Consider the following 26,353-nt stretch of genomic DNA (forward strand, 5'->3'; position numbering starts at 1 on the left):
TTGTTGGAGATTGATGATAAATGTTTGCGTTTTTCTGAGAGTAAAGAAGTGCAAAATAAAAGGATTACTAAAAAATTTACAATTTGTTAAAAAATTTACAAATTAAGCATTAATCTAAACACTGCAAATTATCTATAGAGAGCAAAAAACAAGTCATAGAACCAAACTCACAACTAACAGCATTTATAGACATTAATGCATATGATGCTGTTTTTATGCAGATGCTTGATTGCCAGAATTACAAATTTAGTTTACCAGCAAGTTAAATGAATGATTAATTTCACCTTAAATATTTATGAACTTCTTTGGACTCTCCAGTAAAATTCCAACGTAATTTGTCCAGTACACATGTACATTTGCTTCTTGCTAACAAGACGACTTCAAACACTTTTTAATTTCTGATGCAACAAAAACCAAATGCCCTGCACGGAATATTGCAGTGCAGTGATCGTGTGACGGTCCACGTTAAGGCCTGGGTTTCCTGGCTGACAGTCCCCCAAGGTTTCAGTGGCCATCGTGCGTTTCACAATGACATGGAACGCCCGCTTGACATGCGAGCCAAGGGGACATCCAGCCCTCTCACTTCTTATTCCTGATTCCTCATTTTCACTGGACTCCACAAGCTTCAGCTCTCAGACTGGGTCTGCGGGTATTATTAGACAAGGGTGAATCACGAGGCACATGAACATCCATACACATGCGTACAAACAGTGGAACACTGGTTTAATTCGGTTTTGGGGATTTTTTTCCTCCCACAAAATGGATCATCGTTTAACTATTTAGAGTCTTCCTAATATGCCATCTTGATATGCTTTACAATGCATTGCTTTTTTAAACTCTTAATTCCCAAACTACACACATGAAATACACATATTTGTCCAATTTTACCCATATAAGGCTTTGGACCTCAATCCCACCAAACAACCAAGTTCCTCTTTCTTTCTTTATGTATTGCTCAAGTCACAGACAAAGATGAGTCAGTGCGGATATTAATCATGCATTTTTGCTATCTTCATACCTCACACTGTTAGGTTCGCCTGTCCGTTAGTCTATTTTTAAAAAATTGAGAACTTCAAACTTTGGTTAGTCTCAAATTATTAAAAAAAACATGTCTCTGAATGTCCGTTTGTACTCTGCAACGTGCTTAGACCTCTGATTTGATGCGACAGAAGCAGCTGCTGTTCAGCATGTTTTAGTCAGTACTTGGATGTTTTTTACTACTACTTGGTAAAGTATGTATAAAGATGGATGTTATTATTTATTCTATAACTTGTTTGAAACTTCCAAAGAAACATGAAGGTATATTTTGCAGCTCAGACCCTAACAAAATCCATTGGGCTACTGGAAAACAACCTTCTTTACTTCATCTCAAACTAATTACAAACAGTATGTATAAACGTTAATGCAAAATCAATGCTGAGCCAAACATGTCAATATTCCCATATAAAGTGACATTATCGCTTGACTGTTGTTAAGACAAATGGCAAACCACAATTCATACAGAAAACGCCTGTCACATGCACCCCCTGGTGGTCAGGCAGTTAATTTAAAAAATATTTCCAATGATTTAAGGTAAAAGAAGGTGGAGAGACCGGCAGGGGGATTGGTGGGTTAATGGGAGTCTCAACATAAGAGGAATTCCCATCAACTAAATACTTCATATAAAGGATAAACAATTTGCATATAGGGGCTACACAGTGGTGCAGTTGGTGGCACTGTTGTTTTGCAGTAAGAAGGTCTTGGGTTTGAATCTCAGCCTGGAGTCTTTCTGCGTGGAGTTTGCATGTTCTACCTACGCATACATGAGTTCTCTCTGGGTACTCCAACCTCCTCCCACAGTCCAAAAACATCACTTAGGTCAACTGAGCTCCTCAAATTGCTCTTGGGTATGAGTGTGTGTTTGTCCTCTGTGTTGCCCTGTGATAGGCTGGCAACTTGTCCAGGGGACCTCTGCAGTGACCCTGCACAGATAAGTGGGTATAGATAACGGATGAATTTGTATATTTAAATGCCGTTAGCTATTGGGTTTTTCAAAGCTCTACGTGAAACTACCAAACATTGAAATATGGAAGTCAAAACAAACATCTTCATTTGTCCCAATAGGAGGTATTCAGAAGCAGCAAAACATAAATGTACAGTCATTTCAGTCTTTTAATTGATCCAAAGAGCCAGAATTTCTTATAATCTTTTTCTCCTTTAGTCCTTGTACCTGACTATGTTACACAGTGTGTGCCAAAAAAGACAAAAAGGAGAATGCAAATCGAGGACATAACAAAGTGTGGCAGACCTACGATCTTCAACACACAAATGATGTTTAAAACTGAGTTGTTGTTGGGGTGTTTTAGAGATTCAAATTAGGAATTAAGAACAAGATGGATTTCATTGGCTACTATAACAAAAATACCCAGAGATACCATCTAAAATGGGTTCTTTACCAAGTTGTGTTTTATGTGAAAATAAAAAACTTTCATTTCAGTTTAGGAGCCATTGAATTATAGCCTTTATTGCAATGATTTGTGTGATTCAATAACAGTATGACTGGCAAATATTAAGGAAATGTCTCGGAATTTTAGAGTTTGCTTCTCAAATGAGTTCTTGGTCAATATGCTACCATTTAGCAACTATAATTAGAGATTTTGTTTCTAATCCTGAGTTGGAAGAAAATGATTGTTTTTATTCAGTGTATACAAATATCAATTCTAATCACAGATCTGCAACAGTGGTTCAGCTACAAAAGCCAGAAACGTTAAAGATCAATAATATTTCCAAGATATGGCTGTTTGGAAAGGGAGTTTAAAAAATTGTTTCTGGATAATCAAAGGAATGTTGTTATATATACTTATTTTTCTTCCGCCACACAACAACAGGGTGAGTCAAAGTGCACAGAAGTGATAGTCAAAATGGAAGTAAACTAATATATTTTTACCTTTTTATTTTTTTAAGCCTAAAAATTCCATCACCAAAAGGAAATGGAAGCTTAAATATACATCATTTCACAAGGACATTTTGTGGCAAGATGTAACTAAATGTCAAAAATACCTTTTAGGTCTAACCATTTGTTCCACTTTACTTTTGTTCTAATGCAAACATATTCAGGTAATCGTAACCAACAATCAATAAAAACATTTAATTTTAATTTTATTGTAAAGAACACCAAACACAACAATACAAGACATTCAAACAACATATTTCTGTATAAAAAATAGTGATAAACCACAGATACTTAGAACAAAAATGTTTGAAATGTAAAATATATTAACAGAAAAAAATTAACATCCAGAGAACACCACTACATAATGTTGTTTACATAAAGTACACATAGATATCTATCAACAAACCCTCTCTACTAGGCTAATGAAACATAAACTACTAAGCAAAATGAAGATAAAAAGAAGCTACAGAACTTAGTACACACACACAAAACAAAAAAAGACATAAAAATAGCTGAAAACCATCATCAGAATGATTCAGTGAATCTTGGTTCACTGCAAATCCAAATTAGAGAACCAAAGTTCATCTAAAAAATATGGAACAAGGTTAAATTAGTTTAACTAATTTAAAACAACATTTGACGTGTTCAGCCCATTCACAATGTAAATCCTGAGTTAAACAAATCATTACTTGAGGAAATAACGTTTTAAAGAATGATTTGGCAAATAACCCCGCCTCTCGCTCAGTGAACGCTGGAGATAGGCACCAGCAACCCCGCGACCCAATGAGGGATTATGCGGTTTGGAAAATGGATGGATGGATTTGGCAAATAAAAATCAATAACCTTTAGGACATGTTTTTTTTATTAATGTGTTATTATTTCCCGTGTCATGATTTAGGGTTTTTGATGTTTTGGACATTTGCCATCAGCCTGTCCCCTCTCAGCCACCAGCCACTATCCAATCAGTTCAGTCAACAGTCAATTTGCTCACATCAGCTCCACCTGCTGCCAGTAATTAGTTAACTCGTCTCACCTGTGCACCTGTCTACTTATACCTGCTTCAGCCATCTCATCCCTGCCAGCATGTCTCTTCTCTTCTCTTCTCTTCTCTTCTCTTCTCTTCTCTTCTCTTCTCTTCTCTTCTCGTCCGCTGTGATGTGCCCTGCCTCTACCAGATCCTGTGTGCTCAGCCAGCTGGACTCTTCAGTTAAAAGTTGCCCGTGTCTGTGTGCTGCAGAGGTCTGCCTGTTTCCCCATGAGCTCCAGCTGCTTTGCTCTGCCCGTTCTAGTGGTTACCTGGTCCACATCGTCTGTTCTGTCCCTATCTGCATCTTCTGGTCCCCTGCTCATCCCTGCCTGTCTGCACCACCTGCCATAACTCATCTGTTCAAGTCAGTTTCTGCTTGTCTGGCTCAGCCGCCACAATTCTTCCCTCACAATAAACTATTTTAAAACAAACGTAACTCTGTGTCCAGCTGAATATCGGGTCCGCCGGCGTCATCCATGACATCCTGGAAATAAATCAGACTCAAAACGTTAACTTAGGGCGCTGTAGTGGACAATCGACCGAAAATGAAGTGTCGGGCACTTCCTGTGGCCATTGTTTCAATTAGAGTGAGTTTACCTTAAAGTTACACGAAACACCATTAAACAAGAGCAAGCATTATGTTTAAAACAAACCATAGTTATGGTTCACTAGGGTATTAGTTGTTAAGTTGTTAACAAAGTTAATGTCATTAATGCTAGTGGGCATTCAACGCTCCTTCAAAAGACTTTCAAGCTTTTAAATGCAGGGAAGATAGATCATCCGCTATTACCATCTAATGTAGAACAGATTCCTGGATCAATGTGTGCTTCTGTGCTTTTTGTGTCTCTACTCTGTCTTCTCTAACCCCCAGTCGGTCGAGGCAGATGACCATTCATACTGAGCCCGGTTCTGCTGGAGGTTTTCCTTCCTGTTAATGGGAAGTTTTTCTTTCCACTGTCACTTCATGCTTGCTCGGTATGAGGGATTGCTGCAAAGCCATGAACAATGCAGATGACTCTCCCTGTGGCTCTACGCTTCTTCAGGAGGAGTGAATGCTGCTTGTCAGGACTTTGATGCAATCAACTGGGTTCCCTTATATAGGATATGTTTTGCACAATCTGTATAATCTGACCCAATCTATAATCTGATGGAATTTTACTCTGGAAAGTGCCTTGAGATGACATGTTTCATGAATTGGCGCTATATAAATAAAATTGAATTGAATATTGAATTAAGAAAACGTGCAGTAATACAAAATCCTCATGCAGTTTAGCATTTAAGCCATTTAAGGGTAGAAATCTGTGTAGCTGTATGTTGGTCTGAGTCTGCTTGAAGATATAAATGGAGTTTGCTGCATGCTGAGAGATTCATTGAATGCAGAATGCAAAAGTTATCCAGTGTGGTATACAAAAGGAGTCCCATAGACATTCTGTTGAAGGTAGTGCTGGGCAATACGTTGATTTTATCGATTCATTTGATTTTGCAGTTTATGAATATTTAATTTTTGGATTTTTTTTTTATTTTCGTTCTTTTTTTCTTTTGTTTTTTTGTCAATGCACACCTTGGGCTTCCTTGAAACATTGCACTATCTATCCAAAAGGGGAAACCTGTTCTGGCTATAATATACAATGCTGAATATAAATATAAGAATAAAGAGGAATCTTTCATACCTTAAGTTGATGAACTATAATTTAACAATTAACTTATTTTTCAAGTTAGTTTGAAGTTAAACAAGTGAAGTGAGGCCTGCATACTTAAAACTAGCTCACTGTGTGACATTACCAATAGCAGCAAACATTGTGTTATATTTTCATCGTTTACAATGGCAGAGCCCGCCATCATGTTTTACAACCACGTTTCAAAGCTTGTTGTTAGTTGCATTTTGAATTCAGGTCAAATCCAAGATGAAGTGACTGGAATAAAAGAAAGTTTTTAAAAAATATTTCTGTGATTTATTTTTATGAAATGAAAAGAAGAAGAAAAAATTATCAATAAATCGGATTTGGTATAATAAAATCCAAGATTTAATTTTTAAGCCTAATCGCCCAGCCCTAGCTCAAGGCTTCATAAAACCTTGCAGGTGGTCGTTTTCCTGATGGCAATGTTCAGTGCTGTGTGTCTGCAGCGGCTCTAAAACAGATGCTGCACAGAGGGTGGGGACACTCTACTGACCATCACAGCTCCCCTCCCTATTTTCTGCAGGGCCCTCTTGTCTAGGGCATGCCATAATCTATACATGCGGCAATCTTCATATTGCATTTTCTGAATCTACCAAAAGATATTTATTAAGAAACACTAATAATAAACAGTAAAGCGAATCATTTAGATTTAAGACGCTGCTCTCCTGGTTAGGCTAATTAATATTTTCCAGCCATGTTTGGAAGTATTTTAGAAATGTTACCTGAACAATATTATAAAGTAAACACAAATATGTGGATTAAAAACAAGTTTAAGTTGTTGTGAACAGTTAAAACCAACTACTGTACAGGATACAGATGCAACTTATTTTGCTTCACCCTTAGGAGATTTGAAAAATAGTCTCATGTGTATTTGAAATTTTAAAATCATACCCCCTACTTAGTTTTGGTGTGCACATTGAAACAGTGGTGATAACCAGCTTGTTGGAGATTGACGATAAATGTTTGGGTTTTTTCTGAGAGTAAAGTGCAAAACAACAAGATTACTGAAAAATGTACACAAAGTTAAAAAATGAACAAACTAGGTGTTAATCTAAATACTGCAAATTGTCCATAGTGAGCAAAAAGCAACTCATAGAACTAAACTAACAGCATTTATAGACATCAATGCATATGATGCTGTGTACATGCAGATGCTTGATTGCCAGAATTACAGATTTAGTTTACCAGCAAGTTAAATGAATGATTAATTTCACCTTAAATATTTATCAACTTTATAGCCTACGTCAAATCATATCTTTCACTTGGTTTTCCTTCAACAGGCAAATGGGTTAGTTTTTGAGTGTTTTTTAGGAGGCTACTTCCTAAAATCTCTGGTGGGGCGGGTTCCACGCTATGACTCCCATCTCGTGTTTACATTTTCCATGGTGCTCCCCCTCGTGTTCCTGATACGTGGCCGTTTGGGAGAGCTGCGCGTGGATCCCTGTCCTCGCGCAGCAGCAGCAGCAGCAGCAGCAGCTGGGAGTCTGCAGGAAGCCAGGCTGCTTCTCATCAAGGTCTGGATGGCAGGGACACACTGGTGCACAGACCTTCGTAACAACAAGGTATGTACACACAAATACTCCTCGTTTTGATTGTATTTTGTAGGGGTTATGGGTTTCCTTTGAAAAGTTATTCCTTATCTAATGGCAGGAAGTTTGTGAAACTGACGCTAGCAGTCGGAGAGCCGCGGTTAGCGTTAAACTTACTGCGTGGCTACGTGTCTGAGCAGCTAACCTCTTTAGCAGAGGGTGTCCCGCTGCAAACCTCCCCCCGTTTTACTGCTCTTAGCCGGCGGCTAAGTTTTTTTTATTTTTTATTTTTTTTAGCTGCAGACCTCGGAGCCGGACCCCACATCATATAATGTTCCGTCGCAAACCGAGTTCTGCTCACTTTTTCGTCACTTCAGCGTCATGGCGTCCCGAGCTTCTCGGTTCATTCACTGCTGCGCTTCTGCCGTTTCCAGTCAACATTTACTCCACGTGTTTTGCTAACTCTCGGGACAGGACGCTTATGTGTCCAGTGCGTTTAAATACAAAGATATACATCAATGCTTCCCTTGCATTGAAGTGTATTCACCTCAGCTGGTGAGACGGAAGGAAATAAAAGTATACATGAGCAGTCTGGCTGGAAGTCCGCTGCTTCTGGAGTTTTCTGTCCCTGCCCCCTGCCTGTGTTACAGCTGTTAAGCGTATTCCTTATTTTTCGCATTTCGTTCAGCATATTAAATGGATAACTTCTGTTATGGCAGATATTTGCTTGTTACAGTAACTGGACAGGGATCTGGCTATGCATCATCTGATGATAATAAAGTTACGCAATATAAAAACTATTATAGGGAGCCATAACTGCTACTGCACTAGATGCTGCCTGTAGTGGCAAAGGTAAATAATCTCAAGTTAACTGTGATGTAAAGCTAATAACCAGCAACGATCTAAACCATTCTTACATATTTCCTTAATCAGAAACTTCTCCAAAGGGAAGTGCTGGCTGTAGGTAAAATCTTGGGGACTCCCAGCCAGAAGTGAATCCTACAATGGTGAACCACTCAATAAATGCTGATTTCTACTGTTGTGCTAGCTTCCAGTTATCTCTGAATTTGGAACTTGGACCCGAGGACTACAGCAAACCCAACTTAGTTTTGTTTCAGGAGCTGCTGTTTGTCATCCTCAGATGTTCACTATTGGAGGTTGTACAGTACAGAGTCTGTGAAAGACCTAATGAGATACATATTGTCATAATTGTAAAAAAAAAAAAAAAAAAAAAAAAAATTAAAGGTGCATAGCCACGTTATTGGACTTTTTATGTATTTATATGTCAGTAGCTCACTCTGGTTGCATACAAAGTTTTTAATAAAAGGTTATCACGTCCTGCTGGCATATTAGTTATTTACTGTTTTGTTTACCGTTTGTTTTTGTTCATTTTGTTAGTAAATAAAGCATTTCATGTTTATTTTTAATAACAGAGGAAGTATGTCACTGTGTGTGCACAACAGGGGATAAAACAAGGAAGCCACTAAACAGCTATTAGCATCTCTCAGCGAAACAATGCAGAAAGGTCCAAGATCCAGTGAAAAAAAACACAAAAAAAATCTATGATTCCAAGAGGGAAAAAACTGTAATGTCTCTGGGAACACAGTATGAACGTTGGTGTTCATTGAAACTGACGCTAAACCTGCCGGTTGCTCAGATGTGACCGCAGAGTTGGTTGTATGTTCTTATATGCGGCTCTTTAAGTTGTTGTAGATTGATATATTCAATTAATAATGATTGGTCTTTAATCACGCAGAGCTGCCGCTTTACTGCGAGGCATTGCAGAGGGTCAGGTTTGGTCCGGCATTATTTAATGCTGTTTTATTAATTAAGCAAACCAGCATTATGGTAGTTCTGCGATACTGTCGGTAGATGGCGCCACGTCTGGTGCTATTTTTATCCACAAAAAGGACTATCAAAACATCAGGATGGCGGCTTGGTGTATATAACTTTAACTTAAACTATAACTTTTGATCATGATCAAACCCTTTTTGGTCTTTTTTAAAACCATATAATGTGGCTAACACACAAAACACATGCAAAGGCAAAATGCTGCAAGTAGCACAAACAACTGCGAATTAAGAAAAGTTGCAAACTAGCTCCGCGTAACGGAAGTGGTCCAGGCCACTAGGGGGAGTCGACAACGGTCTGCCGTCTACAGACCTCAGACTGCAGTGATTGACACATTAGAAATGAAAACTACTATAAAGTCTCAAGCATGCTAATGCTATATGTTGCTGTTCTATAATATTGTATTGCAAACCTTTAAAGAGCCATTCTCGCGGGTGAATTTAATAAACAACTTTTCCTGACTTCCTGTTCATTGAGACGAGACAAAACGCAAACGCTAGCCCGTTGATCAGAGGGCCATCTCTGCATTTTTTTGTTGCGTCCTTGCCCGTGACCGCAGCCCCTGTAGCTGAGGAAGAGTGGCCAGAAAACGACCCAACGTGCAGGGTGCTAAAGTGGACGGCCTGTCTGGGGAGGAGGGGTAATTACTTTAAAGTAGCAGACACCCTGTGGTGTTAGATTACATGATGTAGAAAGTGGTTTAGAACAGAGCTGGTGGGACTGGTCACCCCATATGGATATGTTTGAGTAAGAATAAACTGAGCAGTAGTTTGTTAGGCTAGACCATATGATGGTGAACATTATGTATTTGCTTGCAAATGTTACCTTTCTACTAGTATTTGTAGATATCCTTAGCAATAAACAACATTTCATTTGACCATAAGAAGAACTTTGTGTTGGATATTTTCTTGTGTATCTTAAGTTGTACATTTAAGAGTGGAAAGAAAGCTTAAGTTACTGGAAATGGCCTCCATTTGTACTTGAAACTGTGAAAATGCTAGAGCATCCTCCCTCTAGACCCTCACCCCCATTCCCCTCCGGGTGAAGTTTTACAGCCCCTCCACTATACTCTGAATTTCTGGGGAGAACCCTGTGGTGCTAAGGAGCTATAAGGTACCCCAAAGTCTTCTGCGTGATATGAAATGTTATAAGCCCAGCCAACCTCACAGATATCAACCAAAATCTCCAGAGAGAAGAGCGTGCACACTTTGTAGTTTAATTTTTGGAAGGCTGTAGGCCCATATTTGATTCGCTTTCCGTCGTAAAGACGTTGAAGTTAAAGGCTGTCCAAAATCGGCACAGCAGTCCGAAGCTCCTATCCTATCAATGATAGAGTTCTTACTGTTGACCCCATCAAAGGTTAAGGAACAGGAGCTAAGAGCTACAATCAAGGATATTCGGATGGAGCACTGGTCTGCCTCCGCTTAAGGGTGAGCTACAGCGCCCTCTTATGGATGACGGCCATAATACAACACTGAAAGGATGCACTGATAGGAAAATTTGGGCCAATATCGATGTGTGATATTAATATTGCTGTTATGTCTGATAACCGATATTTACCAATGTGTGTGTATTTATATACACACACGTGCACATTTACGTTTCTGGGCTGATCAAATTTTGTACAATTTTGTACTGATTTAAAATTATACACGCTGAATTTTTGAATGTGGATTATAGTCTAGACTTAGACGCTGCTTTTCGTACGTCTTCTTATGACACCTCACTGCTGACATCACATCACTGCTTCATTTAAAAACCCACAATCCTGCAATGCATTACTGTCCCTGTCACATGGCCAAACAACAAAACTAAACGCATCACTGGACCAAAGGGCAACCAAATGAAAATAAACATTGGTTGTTAATATCGGCCCGGTTTTACTTATCGGACCGATACCGATATGTTAGAAAATGACTAACATTGGCCGATACCTATGTTACTCTCAATATATCGTGCATCCTTATTAATCACTTCTTAATACCAACGTTGATATTCCTTCGCTTTTCTTCAGCTTGGCTCACAAATGGCCATATATCCAAATAAGGCATAGTAGGGCTGGATGATATAGGGAAAAAAAGCATATTGATATAATAGAAAGGGTCTGTGTCTGATTGGTTGGGAGGATGTAGTGACTATAAAATTAACCTACATGGCTAAAACCTAAAAGGAAGGAAAACTGTTCTTCTATTGAACTTTTTATTGACCCTTTTTCTTCTATCATCGATAAACGTTTATCGATTGATTATATATTGTTATTGAATTATCGTCCTGCCCTACTTTCTCTGGTATTGCTGCAGTAATAAGAGTGGGCCTGTTTGTTTTGATTTTGACTCAAAGAATCATCTTTTGATTTATGCATTTTTTTAATTCATTTTGATTATATCAACATATTTATTACTTTGACAACGCTATAACCCTATTAACTAATGTAGATTTATGTTTGCTGCTAAATTCTGAATTGAAATTAGCTAATTTAAGAGGAACACGGGGTAGCTGTAGCCGTTAGAGATTATTTTTAATACAGTATGCTTGAATCCAGGTTTTTCTCCAGACACTAGGGCTTTATAGAGAGAGTTAGGTGCTGGAAGCTGCAGTCAGTTTGGTGTGAAAGAGCCACAAACTAGAGAGCAAAAAAACAATCTTCAGTGGAAGAGCCCTGTCAAAGACAGTGGAAGGCATGTCAGATCAATGGCAAAACCAGGAACATGCTTGTAGTTTTCTTTGACAGACTGTCGTCCACTGAGATTTCAGCTGGTAGGAACAAACTGTCAGCTCTGAGTTCTGCTGTAAACAGCACCGAGATCCAAGTGTTTGCTGCATAACAACCAAAATACTAGCTGGATGTCATCAGCTTTCCTACTGAAAATGTTTTAAATGAAAATGTTTTTTTTTTTTTTTTTTTTCCGTCTGCAGCAAACAAGTGGTCTGTGTTTATAATGCGGTAAAGAGATTTGGCTCTATTTGTGGATGAACACCTGCAGAGTGGTCAGAGCACAACATCAAAGAGCTATTCAGATTAGATACTGCTTTTGTTTCATTATGTACCTCGAATTTCTGCTCTGCTTTACCTCATACATTTTTAAAATTTTAAATTCACTAAGAACTGCAACTTGATTTCATTTGCAACGTACACCATTATCTCTTGATGTTCTGTTTACCGTATTTTTCAGACTATAAGTCGCTCCGGAATATAAGTCGTATCAGTCAAAAAATGCATCATAAAGAGGAAAAAACGCATATAAGTCGCACCGGACTATACTCATCAGCGAAGTTGTAAACCTCTCGGACAAGAGACCTGAAAGCTAGCGCTAGCTGTTATTAGCTTCACAGACAGCCTAATAACAGGGTTCTGTCATGGTCTGGGTCCTTCAAGCTGCACCGCACAACGCTCCCCTGTGTGAATGCGTACTGAAACAACATGCAAACATGTTAGTCTTTGTTGTCTATAAGTTAATATTTCAATATTTAAGTTAAGGTGACCAGGTTTTTCTAACGAAAACGGGGGATGTCTCTGATTTTTGTTGAGAAGCTCTGTCTGGAGATGAATTACCATTTAAATTTGATATATAAGTTAAGTCGTACCTGAATATAAGTTGCAGGATTGGCCAATCTATGAAAAAAAAAAGTGTGACTTATAGTCCGAAAAAATACAGTATTTTTCTTGGGGATTCACACAATCTTTTTTGCCTTCAGTAGCATTAGAATCCAAGAAATGTATCAAATGAAGACATTTGTAGCTTACCCGTCTTCTTTTTTTTTTTTTTTTTTTTTCTTGGCTTACCCTCCTCTTTACAGGATCACTGGCTCCAAGTGTTCTTTGGTCCGTGGGACGGATGAACGGTGGAAGTTGTTGGAAGCCCGGCTGGGCTGTCGCTGCTCTGTTTGTCCCCGCTGCTCTGTTGATGCTCACCTCCAGGGGAGCGTCAAGCAGCCAGAAGATGACACAAACCTCCATTGCTCATGCAACGGCTACAGCTGCGGGACCAGGCCCCAGTCTGGCAGATGACCTCCCGGGCCTGCAGGCGGTCGCAGACTTTTTCACCAGTGAGCACACGCATGTATGGCTCCTGTCCCTGGTGGGCTCATTCGCTGTGGGACTCAGTGGGGTTTTCCCCCTGCTTGTTATTCCTTTTGAAGCAAGAGCTTCCCTCAAAACTGAAGGTAGGAGATGGCAATATATAGTCTATATAGTTTAACAGCGAATTATAATATTGATGTTTTTTTTTTTTTTTTTTTTCAGTTAAAAATACGCTTTGCATCTTATTAATATTTTATTATGCATTTAATTTTCCCCCACTGACATGAAGTCAGATGAGCAACTTTCTCAAAGCAGAAGTGTTAAGAGTTCAAATGTCTGTGGTAATATAAATAAATGTTCCTGTTTTGTCTGTAAAATGAGTTGCATAAATACTACATTGTTAAATATTGTCCTGTGATGATCTGTTTGGCTTGTTTGGATGCTACCTTGGTGATTTTTTTTTTTTTTTGTTTGTACTTTTGGGCATCTTTTATATGTCGGAGAACCCTGCAACATTGAGGGTATTTTTCACGCAGGTCCAGCTTTCTGAATCCCAGCTAATTACTGTAATAAGGACTCTAAATTCCCCAAACAACATATTGAAGGACAGGAGCAAAAGGGAGAGGAAACTATGATGATGTTTTTAAATGATTTGTAATTTCACATGGAAACCTTGGCAAGAAAATGGAACAAACTGTGCTGCTAGTTCACACATCTGGAAGATGAGGAATTCATGTAGTGGTTTTCCAGAGACTTGGTCGCAGAGAAGTAATCAGGATTGCTCATGTCTCTCCATACCAGCAAAAAGGATGGCAGACGCAGCTACATTCTTCCGTTTTGCTATAGAGCTGTGTAGGGGTCATTCATACGTGCTACCGTTGCTTAAAAATAACAATCTGCAATGATTCATAATTTTTTCCTGATGTTCTTAAAATGTGTGATATGACACAGTTTGAACTGCTGATTGTCGTTTCTTCTATCTGCGCCACTTCTTGTTTTAAAATTGAATAGCTCTGTGATGAATCTCCTCCCCATGCAATAAATATTTCCTCCAGTGGGATCAACAGTGGACTCTGTTGGAAAGCGGGCAGCTAGTCAAAAAACTCCAGCTGCATCCCAAATTTTTTGGTGATTTATAGAGCGCCCAGCTTGAAGTAAACTTTCAGCAGAGGTGAAATTTGAACACAGCTGCATGCTTTCTAAATGAGGGATAGAACTTTATGCAGCACTGCTGTGATGCAAGTTCACAGCTTATTTATTTTTTTTTTTTTAGAAAAAGATCTCTATCTGTGTAAAGAGTTCCCTCTTTGGGTGCGGCGGTGGTGCAGGGGCAGAAAAAACATGACCCGTGTACAGAGGCCTCGGTCCTCGACGTGGTTTGAGTCCCGACCCAGAGACCCTTGCCGCATGTCATCCCCCTTCTCTCTTCACCCATTTCCTGTCTGGCAACTGTCAAATAAAGGCCACCAGAGCCACAACCCCCCCCCCCCCCCCCCACCCCTTCTGAGCTGGAAGAGCTTCAGCTGCCAAGTGCAACAAGAGATAAAACAGCACCGTGTGCCAAAACATTGATGCTAGATTTAAACACAGCGATGCTTTCTGTTTAAATTTAACTTGATGGCCAGCTGAAGCCGAGGGCAGTCTAATGCAACTGTTAAATTAACATGTTAGTTACTTGATAATTACTTTTAAACATCAGTTTACACCCTGAAAACAGCTACATATAGCAGTTTAAAGCAATGCATACGTGCAGTTCAATACAGATTTGTAGCTTCTTTATTAATTCTGATAATCTACTGTAAAGGTTTTTTATCCTTGCACTCCAGTGACCCGGCCAAAGTCACTTTAGGTGAGCCTGAGGGCTGAAACGTTTGACGGTCCACACCCACACCAACGTGGCATTCCACATGTATTTTAGGCTGTGGGCTGACAAATGCAGCCCAACCAGAAGTTAGTCTTTGAGAAGGAAACAATCCAAGGTTAGTGTGTGTGTGTGTGTGTGTGTGTGTGTGTGTGTGTGTGTGTTTATTATAGGTAATGCAGGCATGGTGAGCCATAGACACCACTGTGCATTTAAGTGCCTCATATGTGAAAATGACAACCATCAGGCTGAAAGAAAAAATGCTAATTTATCACAATCTTTTTAAGGCTGTAAATTAATATTTTAAGCGCATCATAAACCTTATTTAGAGCCAACACAAGCTAAAAAGTCTTTGTTAATCATGCCTTGTCGTAATTGGTACCTTGTTTCTTTGCCAGCTGGATGCCAGAAGCTGAAGCAGCTCTTGAGCTTTGCCATTGGTGGTCTCCTAGGTGATGTGTTTCTTCACCTCCTTCCTGAGGCGTGGGCGCTCTCTGGCCCTCAAGGTAGGTCTCAGAAGCACCTTTTTCATAAATATGCTGTACTCACAGTGGAATGTGTTCCCTTCTTGAAAAGAAAAGGGGGGAAAATGGTTAATTAAAGAAAGAAATTAGCATTTATACATCACCTCACTAAGGTCTCTGGCAGTTTTTAGAAGCTGTGTTTTTTAGTAGCAGCTCCAAATCTCTAGTGTATATCTTATACCCACTTATTTACAGTCTGCCTGCCATCTTTGCAGCTAGTAAACACAACCACTACATGACCCAGGGCCTGTGGGTAATCATCGGTTTGGTTGCCTTTCACCTGCTGGAGAAAATGTTTCCAGATGAAGACGGCCTCGAGGATGGCACTCCAGATTCAGACCTGAATTTTAATCTGTCTGTAAGTATCTACGCTATTTCTCTCTCTCTCTCATGTCGGTACAGGCCTTCACATATTTCCACTTTTTTGTTGGCATGCTCAGTGCAGCCATAATGCTTAGTCTGCACATGTCAGTGGTGTTTTGAAGACTGTTGTGTCAGATGACCCACAGCACACCCGGGAGTTTACAGCAGCAGTTACATACTTTGAAAAAAAAAAAAAAAATCCCTATTGATTTCCCTGCCTGTGATTTATTTTTTTTTTTAGCCTTCTGCCCTTGAAAAACAAACAAACAAAAAAAAACCCAAGCAAAGCATTTTTTTTATTTTGGATTGCACTGTAGGTGGAGATGGCCAGGCTGCTCCCATTTCCTTGTTGCCAGCATTTTTACTCTTGTATACATCAGCTTACTCTATATATTTACCCAGGTGCATCATCTACTTCAATCCTGACATCTAGTCAGAGGCTAAAAGCAAAAGAAGTGCTTTTTATCAAAGAGCCGCTTAATCCTCAATGGTGCTGTATTCGCATCAAACAGATTTGCAACAGCTGTTCATATTTATATTTTATTTCTCTGTTACGCATACAGAGATGAGATGCCATGTCTAACATACATCAAAGCGTGAGCTTATTTACTCTCCTAAAAGTATACGCTTTTTAATATTTAAGAATAAATTGTTTTTGCTAGCTAAAAAAAAACATGTTGCAGTATGTTTGTAAAGGCAGTGTACATGCTCCATCCTGTCTTTCTAATGCCAGTGAGGGAGAAGATTGGAATCCACGTCTCAGCCCCTCTCCTCGTGTCTATTTTTAGAGCAGGGGATGAAGCAGCTGCTTCAGCCATTTCATCGTCCACAGGAGAACACCGCTTTTAGGCAGAGACAACAATAGACATGGACAGGATTTACAGAAAGGCGGAGGCTATTAAGTGCTTTCCCCTAAAACATTAAGTGTCTGTGCTAATCTTACAAGATGCACCAACAGTAATGAGCTGCATATATTTAGTTGTGAATTATGCGAGCGTTTTGCATCAATGTGTTATTTTTACTCTAAACTCTGAGTGCTCTGCATTGATAATTTCGCCCTAAACTGTTGGCGATGACTAATAGCCCTAAAATTGATCACGCTGCATTAGTTCCTCATGCTTCAGTCACTGAGATGGAGCAAACGTTTCCTTGTGGCAACCCGAGGACCGCAAGTTTTTTTTTTTTTTTTTTTTTCATCTTTATTTGACTATTGGTTGAAATGGCTACATAAGTGGTTTCTAAATGGTGGGACAGGGAAGTTGGCTATTCTCAGAAAACAGAAGCCCTAGATCGGGAAAAATATAAGGGTCATCTGTTGTTGACTCTGATCCTTTCTGCACAGACTAAAGGCAACAATGAGGCATCATTTTGCTGCAATGATGAATTTGATTTCCTTTAAATTGCTGTTTTTACATATGGCTTGTTACACTGAGAGCTTTAATTCTATTTGGGAGACTTTTTTTCTTTTTTGTATTCTAAAAGTTAAACACTGGTTTTCTCCACAGTCAAATTCAGCGTTAAGCGTCAAAGCGGAGGCATCACTCAGAAACGGACACCATGCTGAGTCATGGAAATCCTTCAAGCGTCAGAGTCTGCACGACGGCTCAGAGAAAATTAAGGTAATGTTGACAACCGAAGCATATCCCAGTGGAGATAAACGTCTCCCTTTGATAGGGGTTTCTTTTAGAAGACACTATATTTTTTTTCTTCTTGGGCTTGTTAGGTGAAGTGAGAATACAGGGCAACGAAGAAGTATTTGCCGTCTTACAGATTTCTTCTAATTTCACTTTTTTCCAAATGAAATATTTCAAGAATTAAGAGTCTTTATAGTCATTATGTAACCTTGATGAGAATTTGGCAAAACACTGGCTCAGAATTCAACATCAGATCATCAAATACATTTTAATATGAGACAGATAACCTGAGTAAATTAAAAAAAATGCAGTTTTCAAATGATGATTTCCTTCGTTAAGGGGAAAAAGGTGTTAAAACCATCTGCCTCTGTGTGGATAAAGTAATCTTCCCATAAACTTAATACCTCCATTTGCCACAGCAACAGCTGCCGACAATAATTTGCAATAGGTGGCATTGCGTCTTTTTCATCACTGTGGATGAAGTTTTCTCCACTCTTCTTAGAAGAGTCATGTTAATTTGGTCATATTGGAGGGTTTTTGGGAAAGACAGCCTGTTTAAGGTCTTGCCACTGTCTCTAAATCAGATTTAAGATCCTGCTTTTACTAGACTATTCCAAAACCTTCATTCTTTTAAGCCATTCAGGGGTGGACATGCAGATACTTCGGATCGGTGTCCTGCTGTAATAACCAAGTCCTTAAGGTCATGGCCTGATGTTGGTACATTCTACTTTAAGATTTTCTGCTTGAGGACAGAATTCACAGCTTTCTATTACAGCAAGTTATTCAGGCCCCCAAAAAACCCAAGCACCAACCATCACTTTAGCACCGCCATACTTGACTGTAGGTATGTAGTTTTTCTTTCTTAAATGCTGTTTGTTTTAGTCTAGGTGTAACCGCATGCACACTTTCCAAAAGACTCCACTATTGTCTCATCTATCCACAGAATATATTCCCAAATGTCTTGGGGATCAGTTTATAAAAGAGACGGGAGTGATTTGGTCAGAAGTGGGTTTCACCTGACACTCAAATTTAGTCCATTTTTGCCCGATCTCTTCCTTTATGTAGTCATGCGCACAGGTTTTAGCTGAGGCAGGTGAGGAGCCCAGCGCTTGAGATGTTGATTTGGAAATCTTTTGTGAACTTCTTGATGAGTTGTTTATGCACTCTAAGTAATTTTGGTTGATTGATTTCTGTGAAGGTTCACCTCTGATCCATGTTTTCTTCATGTGTGGATAATGACTCTCATTGTGGTTCTGTGGAGTCCTGAAGACTTTCAAAGGACCTAGTAACCCTTTCCAAACTAATGTCAATGACTTTTGTTTCTTAAATCCTTTCTTGATTTTCTTTTAGACCACTGCATTTGTTACTTCTTGAATTGTCTAGGCCTACTTCAAGTTGTCAGAGAGGTTCTTTTAAGTAATTGCTTGATATACTATAGGACAGGCAGTAATCAGACTTATTCTTAGACTTTATTGTTATCCAACTGGACATTCACAATGTACGTTTGAGCAAAATTTGGTTTAAAGGCTTCAAGTAAAAACAGAAGATGAGTGTGGCTATTTAAATTGACCTAAACATGTGGCTAACTACATTTAATTCATGGCGTAACAAGAGTAACCTGCTTTTTGTATGTATCCAAGTAATTTTTATCTAGTATTAAAATATGTTTGATCTGAAGCATTTAAATGTAGAATAAATTAATGAAAGGTAAAATACCTTTTCACAGCACTGCACTTTTAATAAGCATGCATGATCAAATTACATTTGAAGTGTGTTTTTGGCCTTAAAATGAGAAAAATATAAAAACAAAATCTTGTGACATTACGTCTCAGTGTTTTCTTAGGTTTTAAACCTTTTTTTGTACAATATGTTACAGACAAGTGGCTACCTAAACCTTCTGGCCAACTGCATTGACAACTTCACCCATGGCCTGGCAGTAGCTGGGAGTTTCTTGGTGAGCAAAAAGGTAGGGTTGTATTTCACAGTGTTTCATCACCTCTATGAATGTTCCCATTTCAGACTGTCGGCTCAGAAGCTTATCGGGTTTATTTATTATATATGCATCTGTGTGCGAGACAGGAAGTTTCATTACCTAAGGTCAAATAATCCTAAAGGAGCTGATCCTGAAAAGTCAAAAGTTAAGTCATTAGTGTGAAAGATGCATAAGAAGAAAAAGTCACCAACTAGCTGTGAAAGCTGGGAGAATCTCACTCTGGCTGGGGTAATAATTTCCTCCAGCTTGGCTGACTGTACAGGAGAAAATGATGCCAATGATTGATCAGCTAAACTCTCGAAATAGGTTAAAGTGGGATATTAATACATTTTTAATGACATGGATGGATAAAACGAGGGACTTTTAGCAAAAGTGAGTCACTGACCAGTACTGCTGCTAAGGGTGTTTTTTCCAAAACATTTTACAGAAGGAAGGAAAAGGAAAGACAGTGTTGACAGAGTTCATGCATTAAATGTTGGAGGTAGTTTATTAAAATAACAGATGACTGAGAATTTGCACAAGGGTGTTTATTAATATAATAAACAGATTTGTGTATGTGTGTATCTATTGGAAACACTTTACTCAAAGGAGCTAAAGGAACATGTTCAAAACACATCAGAACGTAGAATAATAAAAAAAAACATTTAAAGAAGATTATCAACCAGAGGGCCTAATCTAAAGTCACAGAGAAAGTCTGCTGTCCAATTTGGTGAAATGTTATTACAGCAACTCAAAATGACACTTCAGTAACATCTGATTTGATAAATACTCAAGCAGTTTGTGCAGCCCTCACATGCTCGTATGCATGCCTGACAGTTTTGGGTCATGCTTCTTAAGAGATGACGGATGGTGTCCTGGGGTATCTCCTCCCAGATCCTGACCAGGGCATCACTGAGCTCCTGGACAGTGGCAACCTGGTGGCATCAGATGGACCTAAACACAACATCCCAGAGATGTTTTGTTGGGGTTACGTCAGTGGAGTGTTGAGGCCAGTCAATGGTATTATTTTTCATCCTCCAGGCACTGGATGCATACTCTTTTCACATTAGACCAGGCTTTATCAGGCAGCAGGAGGAACCCAGGACCCACTATACCAGCGAAGGGTCTAACATTGGGTCTGAGGGTTTTATCCCGATACCTAATGGAGTCAGGATGCCATCGTTTACCCTTTACAGGTCTGTGCGTCCCTCCATGGATATGCCTCCCCAGACCAACACTTATCCACCATCAAAGCAAACATGCGAAATGTTAGCTATGTTCACATGCACAAAATTTCACGATCAGATTTAAAGGTATACTATGCAACCGGGGTTAATTTTCCAGCGAGGCTCCCCCCAGAGGGCGAAAGTAAAAGTGCACTGTCGTAAAGATGCTCAGCTGTTCTGGTTTCTCTGTGAAGCCAGGCGCGGTTGTTTTGAGCTTAGCAGACAGGCGAACGCAACGAAAAGTGGAAAAAACGGCAGTACAAACAGTGACTAACACAGTGAAGGTATGAACATCAAGCTTCCCGCAGCGCTATCTTGGCGAGGCGGCTGCCTCGCCAAGCCGCCGCCTCGCCAAGTCGCGGCCGCCGCCGCCTCGCCAGTTTTATTATTATTATTATTATTATTATTTATGTTGGCGAGACGCTACCGCCACCGCCTCGCCAAGCCGCGGCCGCCGCCTCGCCTCACCGCGGCCGCCGCCTCGCCAAGCCGCGGCCGCCGCGGTAGAGTCTCGTCAAAATAATAAAAAAAAATAAAATAAAAAATATAATAATAATAATAAAACTCGATATGCTTGCATGTTTATTTGACGTTAACACGCGGTTCTTTGTTGTTGCTTTCGCGCATGCATATAGTGAATGGCAGGGCAAAAACACATGGAGTTCTCGCCGTAAAGCAAGACTTCTGTGAGTGCGGGCCGTGAGCTCTTGCAATTGCAAGTGCGGTATTTCCCCCACAGACCCCCAGGGCGGCCGAGAAAACCTTTGTTCGACCTGAAATTACTCATTTAATCATCCAAAACGGTATGGAACACATTAATTAACTGAAAAATGTTGCATAGTATGCCTTTAAAATGTATTCGTTTAAAATGTAAACACAATCACTTAATCTGATCGTAATGTGTTTCTATGCACCCGGCTTCATTCAGAAGAGAACCACTCTGTCATTAGCAGTCATCAAATTCCCCTAAAAAAAACACAGAAGAAGTACTTTTAGTCTTTGCTAAACAACAAAAAATAGTAAACAAAGCAGTATTATACGAGTTTGTTTGTCTTGTGAGCGCACAGGCTGGATGTACACAACGTTATAATTATGGTTGAAACGTTACTGAGTAAACAACAATTTTGAGCTCTTTCATTTTTTTGAACAGAAAGGTTGAATCGGGAGCTCCGACAGTTTTGCTTCCCGATATATTTCTCAGCAACTCACCAACGCGTAATTACGTCATGTTTACGTCGAGGGCAAATGTGCATTCGGGTCTGTTTGCCACATTTGGAGAAACTTAAGCCTGACAAGCGTTTATATGTACGTTGATCAGATTATCGATCTGCGTAAACCACCCCTCTCGTTCAGAACACAATTTCATTCCCATTGAAGTTAAACCAATCGCAATATTCCACTTGGCTTGTTTACATGAAGCATTTTTATTCCGATCGGCCCTTTATTCCCATTACTTTTGTTCATGTGAACTTAGCTAATGTTACAGCCATCATAACGTTCACCGCAGCTTCTCCAGGCCCTTTCATGTCTGTCACAGGATCTCAACGTGAACCTGCTCTCATCTGTAAAAAGAACAGGGCCCCAGTGCGGAACCTGCCAATTCCAGTATTCTCTGGTAAATACAAGTCAAGCTCCACGGTGCCAGACAGTGAGTACAGGGCCTAATAGAAGATGTTTGGTTCACAGACCAGGCTCATGAAGTCTGATTCTAATAGTTTGGTCAGAGAAGTTCATGCTAGTGGCCCGCTGGAGGTCATTTTATAGGGCTCTGGTGGTATATCATGTTTATTCATGTAAAAAAAGAGCAGATTCCAGTTCTGCTGATGGGTTAAGGACCTATAAAGCTCTCCTAGATTAACTTCCTGTCTCCTGGAATCTCCTCCATGCTCCTCAGACTGTGCAGGAAGACACGGCAAACTTTCCTGCAATGGCACCATCCTGGTAGAGTTGGACTGCCTGTCCAGCCTCTGTAGGGTCCAGGTATCGCCTCATGGCACCAGTAGTGACACTGACCATGGTCAGATGCAGAACTACTGAAAATCAGTCAAAAATAGTCAGGAAGAAAAATATCTGTGGCCTCATCTGCAAAAACCATTGCTATTTTTTAGGGTCTTCTCATTGTTGCCCTTGTTGTTAGTTTAATTAACCCTGATTAACAAATTAAAATATTTTTTTTAATTAATTTTTTTTTTTAAGGTTTCAAGTTTTCATCATTAACATGTCAAATTAAGAACAGTGGTTAATTTTATACACAGAATGTGAACGTTTTAAAACTGACTTACTACTTGCTGGAACAACTATTCTTAATATATCTAAATTATCATTATATGTATGTGGTAAGTAAAGTCAGTTATATTTGTTTTGTTTTTTTGTTATCTGTACCAGAAAGCAAATGGACAACACCTAGTGCCAAGATTAGAAAAACAGTTTTGTTTATTTTGTTCTGCATTTGAAAAAGTTCAGTGTTAAGTACACGAACAAAGGAATAAAAGATACACCTGTGAGTGCACAGTTTAGCTTTTCATACAGGCTCACTTATAGACCACTGACTGAGCACTTGTTTGAGGACTCAAAGCTTTGCACATTCTTGTTTAAAGGCGCATGTAAAATTGCAGAAACATGGATTTGTACCGCTTCAGTAGGTTACTGTGTATCTGCAGTTCTGGGACAGGAGTACAGCTGGAGAGACAGAAGGCTACCAGCATGAAGTATTGATCAGTGTGCCAGAAAGGAAGTTGACTAGATATTTCAAACATGCACATGCAAGACTTTTCACCAGCATTTTTTGTTTACTCGTGTGTGTGTGTGTGTGTGTGTGTGTGTGTGTGTGTGTGTGTCACAGTTTTCACATAATACTGCAATTAACACAATGTCAATTAAACTTGAATAAATGGACCGACGGTTATACCCCTTGTAAAATGATATTCTAATTTGTTAGTGTTTTCTCACTTAAATAAGGGAATTTCTGTAATTTCTGATGCAATATTATGTTCAAATAGTTGGAACCAAATCTAGCTTGTTTTCTACGTGCTTTACGTTCATTATTTTATTGAAGGAAGCTTTAACTTACGTATTATAGCTGTTTTTGCATTGGGCTTCCTTTGGGTTAAAATGAAACAGGTTTAAAACATTGCTGTATAAATGGCCTTATCCTTTGCTATTCTCTTTTTCTGACTTGCAGGTTGGGTTCCTCACCACCTTTGCGATCCTGCTCCACGAAATCCCTCATGAGGTGAGATAACGGTTCTCTTATAAACCCGTGTAGTATTATTTCAATATTTTCCAGTGAAAGGTTTGCATCATCTCTTGGACCTTTATAACATATCGGGCTAGTGCGCTGTTTGTAAACAAACTTGTTTAGCTTTTCCTGCGCTGAGAAAAATGTCATCCTCCACAGGTGGGAGACTTTGCCATTCTGCTGCGAGCCGGGTTCGATCACTGGAGTGCCGCCCGGATGCAGCTGTCTACAGCCCTGGTTGGGGTCGTAGGAGCTTGTTTTGCCCTCTGTGCTCAGTCACCACAAGGCGCAGGTAGTACAAGGCCGTTTAACACACAAGCGAATGTGTTATGTAACTGGGGTCTTGTGAAATTTGCCCATTTATTAATGAATAATTTTTTTTTTTTTCTAGAAAGCTCACCAAGCTGGATTCTGCCTTTCACTGCCGGGGGCTTCCTCTACATTGCCTTGGTTACTGTTGTGCCTGACTTGCTGCAGGAGTCCAGTTTAAGGTATAAGCGAACTTAAAAGCCCATGGATAAAAACAAAACAAATTCAGGAGGTGGACAGAACTTATTTTTTTACATTATGCCTCCAAAGACCCAGATTTGATTAAAAAAAATATTACAGCTTTTAAAATGTTTTTTATACTTTTCCTTTTGATTAGGACTGTTTGTGTTTGCTGTCACTCATTTAAGGCCAGTACCTTATATTGAAATAAATTGCTTTTTTTCCTAAATTTAACTGAGACTTGTGAATTATTGAGGCATAAAAAGTCCTAATACAGAATATTGGGATGTATCTAGATGAATCATTTTCACCTGCAGCCTGCCCTAAGCTGAAGAATGTTTCCCGCTGGTTCGGTATCAGATCCTGATGACGTGACTTATCTATCTGTAGCTAATGGTTGGCACTTTCCCAAATTCTGGCTTTCAATCATCCAACTCCTTGAAAGCAACGTATTTAGAAACCATGGCTGCTTTAAAACATTTCCCCAGTTCTGTAAAGCTCTAACAGATCAACCTAATGATCTCAGATGAAGGAAGGTCCAACTGGTTTACCTTTCTATGTAGATCAGTAAAACTCGGATCATTTTGGCAGCCTTTGGTAGCTGAGAAGAAGACAGGGAAGACATCAGCCAGTAGCAACAAGAACCATAATCTCAGTTTAAAATGAACTTTAAAAGTAAACAAACCAAAAGCAGCTGACTATAATTAATGTATTCCACTTATTTTCTCTTCAAGGTATGCCTATTAAAGAGTTTAATAAAAAAAAAAACACATCGATGACATATAGTTTTTTAATGTAAGAAGAAATAAATACAGACTTCTTTCTAAATGCATTTCTTTTTTCTCTTTCCAGACACTCCTTGTTGCAAATACTGCTCATCTTCTGTGGGGTGGGTACCATGGCTTTGCTCTCAGCCATTGTTGAGTGAACATGGAAGGAGACAAGCCGCTTGCCTTAACAAACACTACTACTGGAGATAAATCGTCCTCTGCACCAGCCTCTTATTCAGGGAAACATTATCCTGATGGGGAGGCTTTAAGAGATCTCTGGCTTCTCTGTAATGGAACACTAAAGCAAATATCTGTCAAAGATCGGCACTTTATATAGGGATGACTGAAAGGAAGACTGTCTTAATAGGAAGACAGGACGGTAGTATGCGGACACTTTGAAATGTGCCATACTTGATTCTTAAGGACCCAAAAAAGAACTTTTGTATGGAAATCTGTTACCAAATTGTCTTTAAGACAATCATGATGCTTTGCACATACATTCACAACCAGGTACAATCTCATTTTAGCAAACACAATAACTTTGGTTCTCAACACGAGGCGTTTCTCAACCCAGAGCACGGATGTTTCTCTGTTTTTTTTAAATGTGTGTGTTTTGTCACTGCTGTTAGCCGTCAATTTGTCATGTAGCTTCTGAATACTCATTTGAAAATGAAGACTTGTTTCATCACCCTTTTATTTTTCAGTGTTGTGTTGAGGAAACAAAAGTGGCCATTGGTGAGAATAATCAGTTACTAGTGTTAAATCCTACCAAAGTGCATTTTGCCTGTTTGCCTTCCACAGTGTCGTCTGCACCTTTTTGAGCTTCAGCTCGTCGTACAGCTTTCAACATGAAGAACAGTTTGTATTAACGTTTAACAAAAATGCTTTGAAGCTATTTGTTAAAATTTAGAATTGGAGTTATTTTTGTTACTAATCATTGGGAGACTAGATGCAGTATTTGGACAGTTAACAAGAGATGATACGTGTTTTAAAAGACTTTTTGAAGAAATAAACTTACATTTTAGACAACTGTGTGAAAGGATGGGTGTTTATTTTCCAGACAGAGCGACACAAACAACTGCAGTTTTAAAAGATCTGGAAAAAATATACCCCAAAAAGAAATGTCCAGGTCCTGTGAAAGATTTCAAATGAAAATGTTTCAGCGTAAATATATTCCAATTACAGACTTTATTCCCTGTTCCACTGCCTAAATGGTCCATCTATTTATGTGTTATTT

At 39.3% G+C, this 26,353-nt stretch overlaps 1 protein-coding gene across 2 annotated transcripts; it reads left to right on the plus strand.

Moving 5' to 3' along the window:
- Positions 1-7,050: 7,050 nt before the first annotated feature.
- slc39a13 (solute carrier family 39 member 13) lies at positions 7,051-26,145 on the plus strand. 2 transcript variants are annotated; one of them, XM_021309588.2, is made up of 10 exons: positions 7,051-7,200; positions 12,817-13,182; positions 15,299-15,406; positions 15,640-15,782; positions 17,293-17,406; positions 19,298-19,375; positions 23,801-23,851; positions 24,017-24,149; positions 24,249-24,348; positions 25,199-26,145. In XM_021309588.2, the coding sequence occupies exons 2-10, from the start codon at positions 12,855-12,857 to the stop codon at positions 25,272-25,274; spliced, it is 1,131 nt and encodes a 376-aa protein (XP_021165263.2). In that variant the 5' UTR covers positions 7,051-7,200; positions 12,817-12,854; the 3' UTR covers positions 25,275-26,145. The 2 variants fall into 2 exon arrangements, with proteins under 2 accessions (XP_021165263.2, XP_012706190.2); XM_012850736.3 differs by having other exon boundaries at positions 7,053-7,200; positions 19,298-19,387.
- Positions 26,146-26,353: the final 208 nt, after the last annotated feature.

This window comes from Fundulus heteroclitus, unplaced genomic scaffold (genome assembly GCF_011125445.2).
Source record: "Fundulus heteroclitus isolate FHET01 unplaced genomic scaffold, MU-UCD_Fhet_4.1 scaffold_38, whole genome shotgun sequence".
NCBI lineage: Eukaryota > Metazoa > Chordata > Actinopteri > Cyprinodontiformes > Fundulidae > Fundulus > Fundulus heteroclitus.